This window comes from Oncorhynchus mykiss, chromosome 2, assembly GCF_057628025.1.
Source record: "Oncorhynchus mykiss isolate SJ-2025 chromosome 2, ASM5762802v1, whole genome shotgun sequence".
NCBI classification, from domain to species: domain Eukaryota; kingdom Metazoa; phylum Chordata; class Actinopteri; order Salmoniformes; family Salmonidae; genus Oncorhynchus; species Oncorhynchus mykiss.
Window position 1 is genome coordinate 14,453,818 of NC_143023.1, and position 20,684 is coordinate 14,474,501.

Here is a 20,684-nt window from a genome sequence, read left to right on the forward strand (position 1 = left end):
AGTTAATGATGTCAATACATTACAAAGAGGAGTTAATGATGTAATTACCATCCAGACTCAATACATTACAAAGAGGAGTTAATGATGTCAATACATTACAGAGAGGAGTTAATAATGATGTCAATACATTACAGAGAGGAGTTAATGATGTCAATACATTACAGAGAGGAGTTAATGATGTCAATACATTACAGAGAGGAGTTAATGATGTCAATACATTACAGAGAGGAGTTAATGATGGCAATACATTACAGAGAGGAGTTAATGATGTAATTACCACCCAGACTCAATACATTACAGAGAGGAGTTAATGATGTCAATACATTACAGAGAGGAGTTAATGATGTAATTACCATCCAGACTCAATACATTACAGAGAGGAGTTAATGATGTCAATACATTACAGAGAGGAGTTAATGATGCCAATACATTACAGAGAGGAGTTAATGATGTCAATACATTACAGAGAGGAGTTAATGATGCCAATACATTACAGAGAGGAGTTAATGATGTCAATACATTACAGAGAGGAGTTAATGATGTCAATACATTACAGAGAGGAGTTAATGATGGCAATACATTACAGAGAGGAGTTAATGATGGCAATACATTACAGAGAGGAGTTAATGATGCCAATACATTACAGAGAGGAGTTAATGATGTCAATACATTACAGAGAGGAGTTAATGATGGCAATACATTACAGAGAGGAGTTAATGATGCCAATACATTACAGAGAGGAGTTAATGATGTCAATACATTACAGAGAGGAGTTAATGATGTAATTACCATCCAGACTCAATACATTACAGAGAGGAGTTAATGATGTCAATACATTACAGAGAGGAGTTAATGATGCCAATACATTACAGAGAGGAGTTAATGATGTCAATACATTACAGAGAGGAGTTAATGATGTCAATACATTACAGAGAGGAGTTAATGATGTCAATACATTACAGAGAGGAGTTAATGATGTCAATACATTACAGAGAGGAGTTAATGATGTTCATACATTACAGAGAGGAGTTAATGATGTCAATACATTACAGAGAGGAGTTAATGATGTCCATACATTACAGAGAGGAGTTAATGATGCCAATACATTACAGAGAGGAGTTAATGATGTCCATACATTACAGAGAGGAGTTAATGATGTCAATACATTACAGAGAGGAGTTAATGATGTAATTACCATCCAGACTCAATACATTACAGAGAGGAGTTAATGATGTCAATACATTAGCGAGGAGTTAATGATGTCAATACCATCCAGTTCACATCTGAACAGAATTCATGATGACGTTCCTACAAACTCTCACAAAGGACTAGGACGTGTTTATGTGTGTGTGTGTGATGCCTTACAGCCAGAGGATACAATACACTGATGTAAAAGGTCATCCAGTGAGAGTTGACTCCTCAAGAGGACAGGGCTGTGCTGGGTTGGGCTGTTTCTGTGCTTAGCTGTGCTTGGTCCATGGGGATCGATGACAACTGTGTGTGTGAGGGAGGCGAAGCGTTTCATAAAGATGCTGAGTCACAGGCATTTCTCTCCTTCTCTTGTTTCTCTCTCCCCCTCCCTGTACATTAGTTATTCCCTTCTAATTGGGTTGCATCAGATCATCTATAATAGACAGAGAATCCCCTGCAGAGACCACTGCTGCACTGTCATAGCCCCTCTCATACACAGATCTTGGTTCAGCCTACATACCACAAATCCTTATCATACCAATGGTGACGAAATAAAAACTGACATTAGATTGTTGTCCAGGTCGTGTTACATCATCTTACACAATGACTGTGTCTGGCTATGTAATGATGATTCTCGCTCATATGGCTCCTGGCCAGTGTGAGTTATGACTGTGTCACTGTGAGTCTGCTGCCTCCCAGTGGTTGGCTGGAGAACTGCAGCAGCACAGTGACGAGGCCAAAAGCTTTACACTAATTTACTGTGGTTGAAGAGTATATCTCTAATTCTCTCTGTGTTTGTTTGTAGGGGCCTGGTTGAAGAGCAGTCTGGGCTATGTCCAGAGGGAGGGAGACCAGCTCAGCCTAACCTACATCGCCCCTCAGCTGGGATACTGGGTGGCTGCCATGTCCCCACTAGACACAGGTACCAACACACACCACGTCCCCACTAGACACAGGTACCAACACACACCATGTCCCCACTAGACACAGGTACCAACACACACCACGTCCCCACTAGACACAGGTACCAACACACACCACGTCCCCACTAGACACAGGTACCAACACACACCACGTCCCCACTAGACACAGGTATCAACACACACCACGTCCCCACTAGACACAGGTACCAGCATACACCACGTCCCCACTAGACACAGGTACCAACACACACATTTAAAACAGGTAAAACTTCCTCTGTGAACCTTTAAAAAAAACATAAGAATGTGTCTGTTTCTGCAGGTCCGGTGGTGGCAAAGGACATCAGTATGTACCACACATTCTTCCTATTGGCCATACTGGGAGGCATGGCTGTCATCCTCCTCTGCCTGCTCTGCCTACTACTGTACTACTGCAGGTCTGTCTGGATCAATGGACTTCCCTGCCGACTGTCATAAGTGTGTCTTGTGCGTCAGTGAAGTAGTCTTGAGTTTCAACAGGACTGTCTTCTCTTTCCTCTCCCCTTCTCTCACTATCTCTCTCTCCCTGTCTCTCCCTCACTATCTCCCTGTCTCTGTCTCTTTCCAGGCGTGGTTGTGTGAAGCCTCGTCTGTCCCAGCGGAAGCTGACTCTGTCGTCTGGTCTGGAGGGCAGTAAGAGAGATCAGTCCACCTCCATGTCCCACCTCATCAGCAGCGAGGTCAGTCAACATCCAGGCCAGGGACCACTGGTCTCTTCATACTAACATGCTTTCTCCCTTTGCCACTGCACTTTGCCACTGTACTTTGCCACTGCACTTTGGAACTGCCACTGCACTTTGGAACTGCACTTTGCCACTGTACTTTGGAACTGCACTTTGCCACTGCACTTTGGAACTGCCACTGCACTTTCTATTGTTATAATCACAGCTAATATTCTGTTGAGTTTTTTTCACTTTTGTGTTAGTGTGTATTGATGGTATTGTTCCCTGTGTGTTCTGTGTATTCTGTTTGAAGAGCATGTTAGATAATGGCATAGCGCTACTGTCTGTGAAACTGACACTAAAACCTTATCACATCTCTAGGTTCATTTGGAGCTGGTCTCTACGACAGCAGAACCCGACATGACCACGCCCATGCTAAAACCCTCCTCCTATGATCGCCATGACCTGGTCTCCCATGGCAACCACAGTCGCATGTCGCTAGGAAACCACAGCCGAAGTCGTCATGGCTCGTCGCTAGGCAACCTGACGCCGCGCAGCAGAGACTACCGTCAGTCTGTGGAGACGTTCCCGTTTAAGTCAGCCCTCTCCGCCGGGACGGATGCCGGCTACCGCCAATCATACACCTCCATCTGCTCATCCATCAATCAGCTCCCAGATAGACTTTCCTCCTCAAATCAGGTGCATGCGTCAGCAAGTCAATTGAGTGGTGTTGGGGAGGGCGGGACTAGTGTGCGTGAGGCTACCTCGCCCTGCTCCCCACCTGTCTCCCCTATCAGAGGGGAGGGGTGTGAGCGCAGACCCCCAGACTACCTCCTGTCCCGGTCTGTGGACCACCTGGGCTCCCTGCCCCTCTCCCTCCCCAGGCCGGGCCAGCTGCTGTGTTGTGGCTCCGTGGACCTGCTGAGTGGAGGAGACGGTTACCCCAGGAGGATCCGGCCCACCCTGGTGATCCCAGCCCACTACATGCGCCTGCCGGGGGAGCACCCGCTGTGTGGCCAGGCCCTGTTCTTACAGACTGACCAGCAGAGTGACCTGGAGACCATCCAGGCTGAGCTCAACGCCTCACACCCCCAGCAGCCCCTGGGGCAAACACACGCCGATTATGCTATCGCCTCAGCCAACCAGGGACAAGGAGAGGGGCAAGGGGAGTGGAGCAGCCTATCAGAGTCCCTGTCTATCCCGACAGCACTTGGGGAGGCAGGTATTATGCAAATGAATGGCGAGGACACGCTATTGGCTGAGAGAAAACTGATGGAACTGCGGGGAGGGAAGCCCCTCACGCACCCGCGCGCCTGGTTCGTCTCATTGGACGGTCGGTCTAACGCCATCAGACACTCTTACATAGACTTGCAGCGGGCTGGGCAAGCCAAGGGGAATCCAGGTGGAGGAGGTAGCCATGGTAACAACAGTGGTGGTAGACATGTCAACGGAAACGACGCAAGTCTGGACTCCGGGGTGGACCTGAATGAGCCCAGAGCAGGGCGGAGGGGGAGGGAGGTAGAGAGGAAGGTAGGAGAGAGGGAAAGAGAGAAAGACAGAGAGAGGGGGAGGACAAAGAGCGGCCCTCCTGCCATGGCCTACACCCAGCTGGTATATGTGGATGACCTGGAGGGGGAGACTCCTGAGTGTAGCCCCCAGGACAGCCCTTTAGGTCCAGGGTTGCAGAACACACAGGGACATCAACAAGTAGAGGAGGAGGACAGAGGAGAGGAAGAGGAACACAGAGGAGAGGGGATGATACAGGAAGAGGCTCCTTCACCCCTCTCCTCCCCCTCCTCCTCCTCCTCCTCTCCACCCCCACTCACAGAGACAAAAGGCGTTGTCTTCAGGACTGAGCATGACCAGACGGCCCTATTGTCTGTTGCCCCTGACGACCACGGAGAAGAGGAGAAGAAGAGCCCCTGGCAGAAGCGGGAGGAGCGCCCCCTACTGGCAGTCTTTAACCTCAAATGACCTTACTTCCCCACCCACCACCCCGCCCCAGAGTGACATGAAGAAGGAAGTACTTCTGCACTGGGAGCTAAATGGAACTGTCAGTGAATGGAAACAATTGGAACAGTTGGAACTCCATACATTCTAATGTCTAATCCTTCCTGTGTATCATCATAGCCCCACACTACATGGACAGGCCACTGACTAGACATGCCATAGAGACTTTGTCTGAGTGATACAGATGAACTCCTGAACTAAAAACAAACTTAACAACGCCAGAGAACATGTAATGCACAACTGCTATGCCTTTAGTAAATGAGCTGTGTCAGCAAACAGGGGCTGTGGAATAAAGTAGAGACAGACAATGTGTGTTTCAATACTTAGCAGCAGCCTCCTTTCCTCAGTCTTATCTGCTTCAGTCCACTGATCTGAAAAGCATCGGACAAGTAAAAGCAATATGGCGGATGTCTACTGGCAGGTCTAGGTAGAAGGAGTAGTAGTGTTTTCAGATCAGTAACTAGGACAGGATATACATACAGCAGGAAAGGAAGCTACTCTAATGTATAATGCTGCCCAGAGGCACAGATCTACGATCAGTTTTCCCCCCACAGGTCTTAATCTGGGCGGCAGGTAGCCTAGCAGTTAGAGCGGTGGGCCAGTAACGCAAAGATCGCTGGTTCGAATACCCAAGCCAAGATGTTGAAAAATCTGTCGATGTGCCCTTGAGCAAGGCACTTAACCCTGATTTGCTCCAGGGGCGCCGTACTACTATGGCTGCATCTATCCAGTGTGACACTAAAACATATTTTGTTTTGTTATTTTTTTAGGTTTCCATTTTCCAACGTTAGGGTAACTTGTGTGTGTAACTTCAGTTTCCCATCCACACGACTGGTGAATCAGATAATGGGATACAGCCCCCTCTGTTGGTGACTGTTGATATTGCAGCACTCTACCAGTGAGGTTTTATATGAAGGTTTTGTGTGTTGAACCACTGACTTCGGCTCTGAACGGCTGGCTATGCATCACTTTTATACAGTTGCTTGAGATGGCTTGTTTTGTAATTTTAAGTACTCTGTGATTTTAGTTGCCAAACTATTTTACTCAAATACGTTTATGCTATTTTCTACTCAGATATGTTTTATCGTTTTTTTTCCCTTACTGTTTAGTACAGAGTTTTAACAGACACACACCCAAGCCTTTTCTCTGAAACCAAACCGCATCCTGACGTTTGGAAACCACTATAATCGACTTCCTCGTTTTCCAAGTGCCTTTGAACAAGTTGACTCGTACACATTAGTTGATCAGTTCAGCTAGCTATTTATTTCTCCTCTCCCCTGTTTAGCTCTAACCCTCCACTACCTCATCTCTCTCTCCTCCCTCTGTCCCTGGCAGACCATGCAGCAACCCCCTCTCTCCTCTCCTCCCTCTGTCCCTGGCAGACCATGCAGCAACCCCCTCTCTCCTCTCCTCCCTCTGTCCCTGGCAGACCATGCAGCAACCCCCTCTCTCCTCTCCTCCCTCTGTCCCTGGCAGACCATGCAGCATCCCCCTCTCCTCCCTCTGTACCTGGCAGACCATGCAGCAACCCCCTCTCTCCTCTCCTCCCTTTGTCCCTGGCAGACAGCATGCAGCAACCCCCTCTCTCCTCTCCTCTCCTCCCTCTGTCCCTGGCAGACCATGCAGCATCCCCCTCTCTCCTCTCCTCAGTCACAAAGAGAGGATGCTGTGTGGCCGTAGCTAGATTGTTTATTGACTTTTGCATCTGCCTCTGTGTGCCAGTGTGTGGGCCTGTCTCTGTCTGTACACATGTTTTTCTGCACAAGCATATGCCTGAGTGTTCATATCTGTGCGTGCAGACAATATACTGCAGGTCGTGTGTGTGTGACAGCATATGACATCTGAGGCATTACAGTGTATATAGTTCTCTCCTTTACATGTTGACGTGTGAGCTAGTGTTGTGAATGACCCCTCATCCCCCCCCTCTCTCTCTCTCTCTCTCTCTTGCGCTGTACTCCATCACCATAGTAACCACTCTGGGAGAGTACTGTATGTTACTGTTCCATCCATTCTGAATGTCTTAACTGGTTGCTTGTATTATAATTTACGCTTATTGTTCTGAATAAAGAGACAAACTGGACTTCTGCATCTTCTGTGTATTGTTTAGCACTAGTCTAGAGACTATAGAGCAAGTTTGGGTGTAGTAGAGTAAGTAGAACATCATTGAGTCATGCTCTGTAGATCAACGTCAAATGTGTGCAAGCTTCAGGGTTAGACTGTATCCAGATGCATGGTTCACGTTAATGTATCTGATAACTAAAGCAGTAGTCATGGCTACATGTTCTACATTACTGAACCACACTGAATTATGGTAAAGCTTTTCATTCCCTTATGGTTGACCTATTCGTTTCCATTAGGCTTGTCAGATTTCATGCTCCTTTTGACGGACCTGTATATAGACAGGAAATCAATCAACATCTTGCTGAGTGGGAGAACCTGACTCCCCCCTCTAGGCTTTACCGGTTACTAATGGGCGGATTTAATGGAGCAGCATATCAACCCTCCATCGGGACATAAAGGCCAGAGAACCTGCAGCTCAGCCGTTTCCCCCTGATTTCAGTAGCTGACAGACGCGCTCCATAGCGTGGCAATTTTGATGTTGTTTTTTTAATATATGATGGAAATGTTTGATCTATGCTATAGAGTACCAGTCAAAAGTTTGGACACACCTACTCATTCAAGAGTTTTTCTTTATTTTTACTATTTTCTACATTGTAGAATAATAGTGAAGATGTCAAAACACATGGAATCATGTAGTAACCAAAAAAAATTAAACAAATAAAAATATTTTATATTTGACATTCTTCAAAGTAGCCACCCTTTGCCTTGATGACAGCTTTGCACACGGCCCCTCTGCAGTGCAGGGGCGGTTCCTCCTGCAGGCAGAGGAGGGTCGTTAGTGATTGGAGTTTAGGGTATTTAAACTGCTGCTTCACTAATCTCTCTCTCTCTGCTCCTCCAGGTATGATCCTGTTTTGTTTGTTCCTTTGTAGTTTTGCATAGTTTTCACTCAGTCATTCACACACACAGATTCACGCATCCCTGCACTTTACATACACCCTACATTATGATACTTTCACACCTCATTCCTTTTTCTTTGTTTAAAGTTAATAGTTTTGGTTTACAATAAAGAACCTTTTTGATTGGCCGATACCTGTTGTTCGTGTCCCCTCATTTTTGCCACAGGCTATGAGCCGGCCTGTTACACTTGGCATTCTCTCAACCAGCTTCATGAGGTAGTCACCTGGAATGCATTTCCATTAACATGTGTGCCTTGTTAAACGGTAGGGGTGGTATACAGAAGATAGCCCTATTTGGTAAAAGACCAAGTCCATATTATGGCAAGAACAGATGAAATAAGCAGAGAGAAACAACTGTCCATTATTTTAAGACATGAAGGTCAGTCAATCTGGAACATTTCAGTCGCAAAAACCATCAAGCGCTATGATGAAACTAGCTCTTATAAGGACTGCCACAGGAAAGGAAGACCCAGAGTTACCTCTGCTGCAGAGGATAAGTTCATTAGAGTTAACTGCACCTTGGATTGCAGCCCAAATAAATGCTTCACAGAGTTCAAGTAACAGACACATCTCAACATCAACTGTTCAGAGGAGACTGCGTGAATCAGGCCATCCTCGTCCAATTGCTGCAAAGAAACCACTACTAAAGGACACCAATAAGAAGAGACTTCCTTGGGCCAAGAAACATGAGCAATGGACATTAGATCAGTGGAAATTTGTCCTTTGATAGGATGAGTCCAAATTTGAGATTTTTGGTTCCAACCGTCGTGTCTTTGTGAGACACAGAGTAGGTGAACGGATGGAGATCACAGTTCCCACTGTGAAGTATGGAGGAGGTGTGATGGTGCTTTGCTGGTGACACTGTGATTTATTTAGAATTCAAGGCACACTTAACCAACTTGGCTACCACACTATTCTGCAGCGATACGCCATCCCATCTGGGTTGCGCTTAGTGAAATTATAATTTGTTTTTCAACAGGACAATGACCCAAAACACACTTCCGGGCTGTGTAAGGGCTATTTGACCAAGGAGAGTGATGGAGTGCTGTATCAGATGACCTGGCCTCCACAATCACCCGACCTCAACCCAATTGAGATTGTTTGGGAAGAGTTGGACTGTAGAGGGAAGGAAAAGCAGCTGACAAGTCCTCAGCATATGTGGGAACTCCTTCAAGAATGTTGGAAAAGCATTCCTCATGAAGTTGGTTGAGTGAATGCCAAGAGTGTGCAAAGCTGTCATCAAGACACAGGGTGGCTACTTTGAAGAATCTCAAATATAAAGTATATTTTTATTTGTTTAAAAACAATTTGGTTACTACATAATTCCATATGTGTTATTTCATAGTTATGTCTTCACTAATATGCTACAATGTAAAAAATAGTAAAAATAAAGAAAAAATCTTGAGTGAGTAGATGTGTCCAAAATGTTTATTGGTACCGTATATACAAAAGTTTGAACACCCATTCAAATTAGTGGATTCGGCAATTTCAGCCACACCCGTTGCTGACAGGTGTATAAAATCGAGCACACAGCCATGCAATCTCCATAAACAAACATTGGCAGTAGAATGGCCTTACTGAATAGCTCAGTGACTTTCAACATGGCACTGTCATAGGATGTCACCTTTCCAACAAGTCAGTTCGTCAAATTTCTGTCCTGCTAGAGCTGCCCCGGTCAACTCTATGTGCTGTTATTGTGAAGTGAAAACAAAACATCTAGGAGCAACAACGGCTCAGCCACGAAATGGTAGGCCACACAAGCTCACAGAACTGGATTACTGAAGCGTGCCTTTCCTTGGTTGCAACGCTCACTACCAAGTTCCAAACTGCCTCTGCAAGCAACGTCAGCACAAGAACTGTTCTTCCGGACCTGGGTTTCCATGGCCGAGCAGCCGCATACAAGCAAGCCTAAGATCACCATGCGCAATGCCAAGCGTTGGCTAGAGTGGTGTAAAGCTCGCTGCCATTGGACTCTGGAGCAGTGGAAACGTGCTCTCTGGAGTGATGAATCACGCTTCACCATCTGGCAGTCCGACAGACGAATCTGGGTTTGCAGATGCCAGGAGAAGAACGCTACCTGCCCGAATGCTTTGTCAACTGTAAAGTTTGGTGGAGAAGGAATAAGGGTCTGGGGTGGTTTTTCATGGTTCAGGCTAGGCCCATTAGTTCCAGAGAAGGGATGTCTTAACGCTACAGCATACAATCACATTCTAGATGATTCTGTGCTTCAAACTTTGTGGCAACCGTTTGAGGAAAGCCCTTTCCTGTTTCAGCATGACATTGCCCTCGTGCACAAAGTGAGTTCCATACAGAAATGTTTTGAAATTGGTGTGGAAGAAGTTGACTGGACTGCACAGGGCATCTGACCTCAACCCCATCGAGCACCTTTGGGATGAATTGGAACGACCACTGGAGCCAGGCCTAACCTCACTAATGCCTTTGTGGCTGAATGGAAACAAGTCCCTGCAGCGATGTTCCAACATCTAGTGGAAAGCCTAACCAGGAGAGTAGAGGCTGTTATAGCAACAAAGGGGGACCAACTCCATATTAATACCCATGCTTTTGGAATAAGATGTTCGCCGAGCAAGTGTCCACATACTTTTGGTAATGTAGTGTATCACTGATCTCTCCTTGTTTCGATGTGATTTGGGAACAGAGCCTACTGCTCTGCAAACGTGCTGTGAGGAGATTGGGCACCAGATGGCGCTATTTTCGACTAACCTCTTTGTTTTTCCCATCCCTCCCTGTCTCCTGTTCATTCAGCATATTTTTTTAAAATATATATAGGTTTTCATCCATAATGGCGGAAGATAGCGAGTCCGCAGCCAGTCAGCAGAGCCTGGAGCTGGACGACCAGGACACCTGCGGAATAGATGGCGATAACGAGGAGGAGAATGAACACATGCAAGGGTGAGGCTCGGCTTCACCAACCAGACACAAAACGCAGCAGTCCGGGGCAGCACGCGTCCACGCTCCGATGGCTCGGTCCTGTGTAGGGGGTGGATGAGTTTCTTTGGATAATGAGCTCGCGCATACATCTAACGTTAGTGTTTTTACGACCAAGGACCATATATGCCCTGTTCGTTAATTCTATCACATAATGTTTTTATGTGATGATGGCCCTCTCAGTCGTCTGAGTAGCAAGTGTATTATAATCCTGCTGGCTAGTGGATGTCATGGCAGTGTAGCCATATAAATGAAAGCTAGCTTAGTACCTTTTCATTTGAATGAATGAGACTCGGCGTGCTAGGCGTTGTGTAGTTATTGCAAGCTAACTGGCCAGCTAATTACCAGTTTAGCATGCGAGTATCCTGTAGGATTGACTTGTTCGCATTTAAAGCAATTGTCAATGGAATGACATAAGCTAAATGGATATTTATCTCACTAAATGTTTAGTTTTATACTGCTGGCGCATTTGCTAGCTAACAGCAGCGCATATCCTTGGCTGTCCTTCTCTGACGTTACAGCAGCAGGCTAGACGTAAAACAGTATGTAAACTAACGTTTAGGCAGAGTGATTGCTACTCTGCTCCGGTTACACCCACTGAAGTATACCCACTATAGCCTACAGCGGTACTCGTGGATTTATAAATGTCCGGCAACTCAAGTGGGGTATGCATAATCTGGCCCCATTTTAGCCTGACTTTAATTATTCAGCATGACAATAGTACCAGCTAACCTTTACTCCAGAGCAGAGATGTAGCCAGCTAGCTATAAAATATGTGTGTGTGTAGGAGTCCGGGGGGAGACTTGGGGGCTAAGAAGAAGAAGAAGAAACAGAAGAGAAAGAAAGAGAAGCCAAGCTCTGGAGGGGCCAAGTCAGACTCTGCCTCAGACTCACAGGAGATAAAGGTGACTAACCGCGCTCTCTCTCCCCCTCTTGCTCTGGCCCAATTCCAAATCAAGCCCTATGCACTTGTGGCGATCTGACTGGATTTGACAGGTTTAAGCAATATGGTAATAGCACCACCTTGTCCTGAGATAGGCTAAGTGGAAGTTACACCATATTTCATATACCAATCAAATCCTCTCAGATCTCCACAAGTGCATAGGTTGTAAGAGGTCCATTTGGGATTTTGCCTCTGTCTCTGTCTCTCTCTGTTTCTCTCTCTGTCTCTCTCTGTTTCTCTCTCTGTCTCTCTATCTGTGTCTCTCTCTGTGTCTCTCTGTGTCTCTCTCTCTGTGTGTGTCTCTCTCTCTCTGTGTGTCTGTGTGTCTCTCTCTCTCACTCTGTTCTAACCTTTTCACCTGTGTGTAGAACCCAGGGCTGCCCATGCAGAAGCTGCAGGACATCCAGAGAGCCATGGAGTTGCTGTCCTGCCAGGGACCAGCTAAGAGCATCGACGAGGCCACCAAACACAAGTACCAGTTCTGGGACACACAGCCAGTACCTAAACTCAGTGAGTAGGGACACACACACACACACTGAGTGAGACATACACACTCGATCACACACTTTTACTAAACTACACATACAGTGCCTATAGAAAGTCTACACCCCCTTGGATTTCTTCACATTATGTTACAAATTGGGATTAAAATTAATTTATTAGTGATTTTCATGTCTATGATCTACGCTAAATACTCAGTGGAAGAATGTTTTAAAATATATATATTCATATAAATGTACATTTTAGTCATTTAACAGATGCTTTTATCCAGAGTGACTTACAGTTAGTGCATTCATCTTAAGATAGTTGGGTGGGACAACCACATATCACAGTCATAGCTATTTTCAGGAAAAATGTACTTACTATCAGCTTAGTCCGAGCTAGTAAGGAGGCATTTATTTTTGGACTGGGCTGAGGTGGAGCTGCCCTCCCGTGGGGTGGGAGGGACAAGAGACCAGAGGTGGCAGAACAGAGTGCTCGGGTTCGGGTGTAGGATTTGAGCATAGCCTGATGGAAAGGAGAGGTAGTTCCTCTTGCTGCTCCGTACACAAGTACCATGGTCTTGTAGTGGATGCGAGCTTCAACTGGAAGCCAGTGGAGTGTGCGGGGTGACATGGGAGAACTTGGGAATGTTGAACACCAGGCGGGCTGAAAAAATGAAATACTAATATACTTTGATTAGATTAGTATTCAGTCCCCTGAGTGAATACATGTTAGAAACACCTTTGGCAGCGATGCAGCTGTGAGTCTTCTTGGGTAAGTCTCATAAGAGCTTTGCACACCTGTATTGTGCAGTATTTGCCAATTTTATTTTCAACATTCTTCAAGCTCTGTCAAGGTGTTGGGGGTCATGGCTAGACAGCATTTTTCAAGTCTTGACATACAGTGCCTTGCGAAAGTATTCGGCCCCCTTGAACTTTGCGACCTTTTGCCACATTTCAGGCTTCAAACATAAAGATATAAAACTGTATTTTTTTGTGAAGAATCAACAACAAGTGGGACACAATCATGAAGTGGAACGACATTTATTGGATATTTCAAACTTTTTTAACAAATCAAAAACTGAAAAATTGGGCGTGCAAAATTATTCAGCCCCCTTAAGTTAATACTTTGTAGCGCCACCTTTTGCTGCGATTACAGCTGTGATTACAGCTGTAAGTCGCTTGGGGTATGTCTCTATCAGTTTTGCACATCGAGAGACTGACAATTTTTCCCATTCCTCCTTGCAAAATAGCTCGAGCTCAGTGAGGTTGGATGGAGAGCATTTGTGAACAGCAGTTTTCAGTTCTTTCCACAGATTCTCGATTGGATTCAGGTCTGGACTTAGACTTGGCCATTCTAACACCTGGATATGTTTATTTTTGAACCATTCCATTGTAGATTTTGCTTTATGTTTTGGATCATTGTCTTGTTGGAAGAAAAATCTCCGTCCCAGTCTCAGGTCTTTTGCAGACTCCATCAGGTTTTCTTCCAGAATGGTCCTGTATTTGGCTCCATCCATCTTCCCATCAATTTTAACCATCTTCCCTGTCCCTGCTGAAGAAAAGCAGGCCCAAACCATGATGCTGCCACCACCATGTTTGACAGTGGGGATGGTGTGTTCAGGGTGATGAGCTGTGTTGCTTTTACGCCAAACATAACGTTTTGCATTGTTGCCAAAAAGTTCAATTTTGGTTTCATCTGACCAGAGCACCTTCTTCCACATGTTTGGTGTGTCTCCCAGGTGGCTTGTGGCAAACTTTAAACAACACTTTTTATGGATATCTTTAAGAAATGGCTTTCTTCTTGCCACTCTTCCATAAAGGCCAGATTTGTGCAATATACGACTGATTGTTGTCCTATGGACAGAGTCTCCCACCTCAGCTGTAGATCTCTGCAGTTCATCCAGAGTGATCATGGGCCTCTTGGCTGCATCTCTGATCAGTCTTCTCCTTGTATGAGCTGAAAGTTTAGAGGGACGGCCAGGTCTTGGTAGATTTGCAGTGGTCTGATACTCCTTCCATTTCAATATTATCGCTTGCACAGTGCTCCTTGGGATGTTTAAAGCTTGGGAAATCTTTGTGTATCCAAATCCGGCTTTAAACTTCTTCACAACAGTATCTCGGACCTGCCTGGTGTGTTCCTTGTTCTTCATGATGCTCTCTGCGCTTTTGACGGACCTCTGAGACTATCACAGTGCAGGTGCATTGATACGGAGACTTGATTACACACAGGTGGATTGTATTTATCATCATTAGTCTTTTAGGTCAACATTGAATCATTCAGAGATCCTCACTGAACTTCTGGAGAGAGTTTGCTGCACTGAAAGTAAAGGGGCTGAATAATTTTGCACGCCCAATTTTTCAGTTTTTGATTTGTTAAAAAAGTTTGAAATATCCAATAAATGTCGTTCCACTTCATGATTGTGTCCCACTTGTTGTTGATTCTTCACAAAAAAATACAGTTTTATATCTTTATGTTTGAAGCCTGAAATGTGGCAAAAGGTCGCAAAGTTCAAGGGGGCCGAATACTTTCGCAAGGCACTGTAGTTTTGACCTAAATCTGCTTGAAAATCTGTCTTGGCTACTCAGGAACATTCGCTGTCTTCTTGGTAATTAATGCCAGTGTAGATTTGGCTTTGTGTTGTAGGTTATTGTCCTGCTAAAAGATCAATTCCTTTCCCAGTGTCTTGTGTAAAGCAGATTAAAGCAGGTTTTCCTCTAGGATTTTGCCTGGGCTTAGCTCCCTCCTGGTATACTTGCCCATGTCAAGAATACCCATAACATGATGCGGACACCACCATGCTTGAAAATAAGGAGGCAGTTACTCAGTGTTGTGTTCAATTTGCTCCAAACATTAGACTTTGCATTTATGCCAAAAAGTGTGTTCCTTTGCTGTGTTTTCTTTGCAGTATTACTTTAGTGCCTTGTTGCATACATATGTATGTTTTGGAATATTTGTATTCTGTATATTTGTATTCTTCTTTTCACTGTCATTTAGGTCATTATTGTGGAGTCACTACAATGTTGTTGATCCATCCTCAGTTTTCTCCCATCACAGCCATTCAACTCTATAGCTGTTTTAAAATAACCAATGGCCTCACTGTGACATCCCTAAGCAGTTTCCTTCCTGTCCTGCAGCTCAATTAAGGACTTCTGCATCTTTGATGTGTCTGGGTGGTTTAATACATCATCCACAGCATAATTATTACCTTGACCATGCTTAAAGATGTATTCGATGTCTGATTTGTTATTGTTACCCATCTACCAATCACTGTCCTTCTTTATGGGGCTTTCAAAAAGTTTCCTGGTCTTTGTAGTTGAATCTGTGCTTGAAGTTCAATACTTCACTGAGGGACCTTACAGATGTTGTATGTATGGTGGGACAGAGGAAGGAGCAGTCATTCATTCAAAAATCATGTCAAGCCCTATTATTTCACACAGTGAGTCCATATAACGCATGTGATTTGTTAAGCCACATTTGACCTCTGAACTGATTTAGGCTTGTCTAAACAAGGGGTTTGAAAAGACTAAGTATAAAATGCTTATTCATTTGTAAAAGTGTGTAGAAGTTTGAGTATTTTGTATAGATCAATGACAAAAAAAGACCAATCTTTTTCAAGATCACTTTGTAGCGCAAAAAAAGTTCACGGGGGTGTAAACTTTCTATAGGCCCTGTAAATATGTACAGATACAGTACTCCCACAATCAGAGAAAGTTAAGCACATTGTTATAGTAAGAACACAATGGCTGTATTTCCTCAAGTCCCCTGGTTGTGATTGGCTGGCTGGTTGGTTGTGATTGGCTGGCTGGTTGGTTGTGACTGGCTGGTTGTGTTTTGGCAGATGAGGTTGTAACCAGCCATGGGCCCATGGAGGCTGACAAGGACAACATCAGACAGGAGCCCTACTCTCTACCACAGGGCTTTATGTGGGACACGCTGGACCTCAGCAACGCTGACGTGGTGAGTGTGTATGTTTCTTTGTGTTCAAAAGTTTATATTCATTGCCACCAGACATCAAAGTCGTGCAGACAGAAGACTTTACTAAGACTGTCTTTCTCTCTCTCAGCTGAAGGAGTTGTACACCTTGTTGAATGAGAACTATGTGGAGGATGATGACAACATGTTTAGATTTGATTACTCACCCAGCTTTCTCAAATGGTAAGTCAAATCCATACTCTACTTAGATTATGTTAAACTGTCTGTGTGTATGGCCTCTGTCTAAACTACACTGCTTCCTCTCTCTCCTTTTTCTTTCTCTCTCCTTCTCTTCTTTCTCTCTCCTTCTCTTCTTTCTCTCTCCTTTCTCTCTCCTTCTCTTTCTCTTGCTCTCTTCTTTCTCTCTCCTTCTCTTCTCTCTTTCTCGCTCTTTCTCCTTTCTCGCTCTCTTCTTTCTCCTTTCTCTCTTCTTTCTCTCTTCATTCTCTCTTCTCTCTCCTTATCTTCTCTCTCTCTTCTCTCTCCTTATCTTCTCTCTCTCCTCTCTCCTTATCTTCTCTCTCTCCTCTCTCCTTATCTTCTCTCTCTCTCTTCTCTCTCTCTCTTCTCTCTCCTTATCTTCTCTCTCTTCTCTCTCCTTATCTTCTCTCTCTCTCTCCTCTCTCCTTATCTTCTCTCTCTCTTCTCTCTCCTTATCTTCTCTCTCCTCTCTCCTTATCTTCTCTCTCTCTCTCCTCTCTCCTTATCTTTCTCTCCTTATCTTTCTCTCTCTCTCTCTTCTCTCTCTTTTCTCTCTCCTTCTCTTCTCTCTTCTTTCTCTCTCCTTCTCTTCTCTCTTTCTCTCTCTCTCAGGGCGTTGCGTCCTCCAGGCTGGTTGCCCCAGTGGCATTGTGGGGTGAGGGTTTCCTCCAATAAGAAACTGGTTGGTTTCATCAGTGCCATTCCTGCTGATATCCACATCTACGACACGTGAGACACACACACACACGCCCTAACCACACACGCTCTAACCACACAGCGGACACACATCAACAACGTCGTGGACAGGTGCATGTCAGTGCTGAACTTGATGCACACGTTTTCCTCCCTCCCTCTCTCCAGCTTAAAGAAAATGGTTGAGATCAACTTCCTGTGTGTTCATAAGAAATTGCGTTCAAAGCGTGTGGCCCCAGTTCTGATCAGGGAGATCACACGAAGGGTTAACTTGGAGGGTATATTCCAGGCCGTCTACACGGCAGGAGTGGTACTACCCAAACCTGTGTCTACCTGCAGGTACACAGACACAATTCATCAATTTGTCCTAACATAATAAGAATACATAGAATGCTTAAGTTGCCTAACTGTAGTAATTTGACTGTAACTAGAGTATGTAACAGGAGTGTTGTGTTTTGTGAACAGGTACTGGCATCGTTCTCTGAACCCCAGGAAGCTGGTGGAGGTGAAATTCTCTCACCTGAGCAGAAACATGACGCTGCAGAGAACCATGAAACTGTACAGACTACCAGACGTAAGAACACACACAATGTTACACTTCCACCATCTGTCACATCTCTCCTACACTGAGCAAGACCCTTTTCTCCCAGCTGACGAGGCTAATAAACTTTGCTTTATGGTTACAGGCCTGTGTGATGTTGGGTGTATGTGTATAACTCCCCTTTCTCTCCGGCTCTGTAGAGCACTAAGACCCCGAGCTTGCGAGCGATGGAGAGGCGTGACGTGCGTCAGGTGACGGAGCTGCTACAGAAACACATGAGACGTTTCCAGCTGGCGCCCTCTATGGGCGAGGAGGAGGTGGCACACTGGTTCCTCCCTCAGGACAACATCATAGACACATTTGTCGTAGAGGTAAGGGTCTGTCTTTTTGTCTGTTCAATTAGATAATGAGATGGATATACTGAACAAAAATATAAATGCAACATGTAAAGTGTTTGTCCCATTTTTCATGAGCTGAAATTAAAGATCACAGAAATATTCCATACTCACAAAATGCTTATTTCTCTCATTGTGCCCAACTTGTCTACATCCCTGATAGAGAGCATTTCTCATTTGCTAAGATAATCCATCCACCTAACAGGTGTAGCATATCAAGAGGCTGATTAAACGGCATGATCATTACACAGTTGCACCTTGTGCTGGGGACAATATAAGGCCACTCTAAAAGGTGCAGTTTTGTCACACAGCACAAGGCCACAGATGTCTCAAGCGTTGAGGGAGTGTGCAATTGGCATGCTGACTGCAGGAATGTCCACCAGAGCTGTTGCCAGATAATTGAATGTTAATTTCTCTACCATAAGCCACCTCCCAACGTTGTTTTAGAGAATTTGGCTTCACAACCGCAGACCACGTGTAACCACGCCAGCCCAGGACCTCCACATCCGGCTTCTTCACCTCAGAGATAGTCTGAGACCAGCCACACGGACAGTTGATGAAACTGAGGAGTATTTCTGACTGTAATAAAGCCCTTTTGTTGGGAAAACTCTGATTGGCTGGCCCTCGCTTCCCAGTGGGCATGCCTATGGCTGCGCCCCTGCCCAATCATGTGAAATCCATAGTTTAGGACCTAGTGAATTTATTTCAATTGACTGATTTCCTTATATGCACTGTAACTCAGTAAAGTTGTTGCATGTTTCATTTATATTTTTGTTCAATATAATTAGATACTGACATCTGAGTACTTTTAATTTGCTATTCTGTGTTTACCCTCAGGGTGCTGGTGGTGTGTTGACAGACTTCACTAGTTTCTACACCCTGCCCTCCACAGTGATGCACCATCCACAGCACAGAAGTCTAAAGGCTGCTTACTCCTTCTACAGCGTTCACACACACACTCCACTACTGGACCTGATGAATGACACTCTCATACTGGCCAAACTGGTACGCTACTGCACACACACTCTTTCCAACATAAATACAAAGGTTCAACACAACTACGATCACGTCCATCTAATTGGTGTGTGTGTGTGTCCCACAGAAAGGCTTTGATGTGTTTAATGCTCTGGACCTGATGGAGAACAAGGTGTTTCTGGAGAAGCTCAAATTTGGCATCGGAGACGGCAACCTGCAGTATTACCTCTTTAACTGGAAATGTCCCCCCATGGACCCCGACATGGTGTGTGTGTGTGTGTGTCTGTGTGTCAACAAGGTGGGGTGTATTCCTGGGTGTGCTGTAAAATAATTTCATAATGGGAAATCGGTCAATAATTCTAATTATTTTTCTATCTCTGTCGCTCTGTTTCAGGTTGGCCTTGTTCTTCAGTAACTAGTCTGTCTGTGACTGCTACACACTCAGAGGTCAAAGGTCTTCTTTGACCCCTAACATCGCTCTACCTGGACACACAGGTAGTCCCAAACTAGAAGAAGACAATGACAACAATCAACCAATCAAAGTGATCGGGAGGTGTGCATCACTTTGAGCATCTCTCCTGGATCATTTTTATCATGGAGAACATTCTCTCTGCTCACCCGGAACTCTTTTTAACCATCAACATCCTGAATGTGAAGTCATGCTCTGCCTGAGACAGACTCTTGTACAGTACACACACACACACTACATGAAGAGAAGGAAGACTTGCATCCAAAATGTTTTTTTTTGTTGTTTTATTCAAAAAGGTGCATTGGTAACCGTGTTTGTTGGACAGTGCAGAAATGTAGTAACCTGTGCATTTAATGCCAGAACACATTTATTCCTGTAGTGTGGAATATGGGGGGTGGGAGAGGAAAGATTCAACTAGCGTAGATGTTATTGACTTTGGTGTTCCTATGAACGGTTAAGAGGGGAGGGGATTCTAGGGATTTTTGAGGAAGAATGTATTTGAAGCACAAATCTTAAGTTCTTAACTGAGTGAAAGGCTCCTTAACAACCCCAGGTGCATTTTATATATTGATTATTTCTGTTTTGTGTGTTTAGGTTTTTCAATATCTGAGTGTTTGAGAAACAGAAAATGCAGGATGAGAATTTTATTATTTTAAAATTGTTTTTAATTTGTTTTGTGTGTTTGCACCTAACAACATATTATTTTAAAAAGGTCCCATTTTTTTTCCCGGGCACAATTCTGATATTTAGGATTATGCTTATATGTTGTGTGTTCTGTCACCATTCCTCCCATGTCTGTCAAACCGGCATCTTCACCTATAAATAAAGGTATTGGGTTGGAGTATCAGGCAGCTCCTTGTGTATGATCCAGCACATGAAGGAACCTGTGATGAGAGAAAACAGCTGTTCTGTTTGCTGATGTCGTCATGGTTACTACTGTTAGATAAACAAGTGTCCCTGTCAATGAGAAACTGAGTTAGTTGATTGTGTACATGGGGGAAAATACAATGTACAAAACATTAGGAACACCTTCCTAATATTGAGTTGCAGCCCCTTTCGCCCTCAGAACAGCCTCAATCGTCAGGACATGGACTCTACAAGGTGTCAGAAGCGGTCCACAGGGATGCTGGCCCATGTTGACTCCAGTGCTTCCTACAGTTGTCAAGTTGGCTGGATGTCTTTTGGGTAGGGGACCATTCTTGATACACACGGGAAACTGTT

The 20,684-nt window shown here is 44.8% G+C and overlaps 2 protein-coding genes across 4 annotated transcripts in view; both read left to right on the forward strand.

Moving 5' to 3' along the window:
- Positions 1 to 6,902, forward strand: part of LOC110535768 (protein FAM171A1) — a 39,917-nt gene extending 33,015 nt beyond the window's left edge. For both annotated transcript variants that reach the window (XM_036938812.2, XM_090189755.1), the window contains 4 exons: positions 1,997 to 2,113; positions 2,434 to 2,548; positions 2,719 to 2,830; positions 3,194 to 6,902. In XM_036938812.2, coding sequence (XP_036794707.2) covers positions 1,997 to 2,113; positions 2,434 to 2,548; positions 2,719 to 2,830; positions 3,194 to 4,786 — 1,937 coding nt within the window. In that variant the 3' untranslated portion in view covers positions 4,787 to 6,902. The remainder of the gene's footprint in view (positions 1 to 1,996; positions 2,114 to 2,433; positions 2,549 to 2,718; positions 2,831 to 3,193) is intronic.
- Positions 6,903 to 10,530: 3,628 nt separating this feature from the next.
- LOC110535774 (glycylpeptide N-tetradecanoyltransferase 2) lies at positions 10,531 to 20,307 on the forward strand. 2 transcript variants are annotated; one of them, XM_036938857.2, is made up of 12 exons: positions 10,531 to 10,752; positions 11,576 to 11,693; positions 12,100 to 12,241; positions 16,056 to 16,174; positions 16,281 to 16,372; positions 17,003 to 17,119; positions 17,252 to 17,422; positions 17,549 to 17,657; positions 17,825 to 17,995; positions 18,857 to 19,024; positions 19,122 to 19,259; positions 19,389 to 20,307. In XM_036938857.2, the coding sequence occupies exons 1-12, from the start codon at positions 10,643 to 10,645 to the stop codon at positions 19,407 to 19,409; spliced, it is 1,476 nt and encodes a 491-aa protein (XP_036794752.1). In that variant the 5' UTR covers positions 10,531 to 10,642; the 3' UTR covers positions 19,410 to 20,307. The 2 variants fall into 2 exon arrangements, with proteins under 2 accessions (XP_036794752.1, XP_090045889.1); XM_090189763.1 differs by lacking the exon at positions 10,531 to 10,752 and adding an exon at positions 10,791 to 11,453.
- The last annotated feature ends 377 nt before the right edge of the window (positions 20,308 to 20,684 follow it).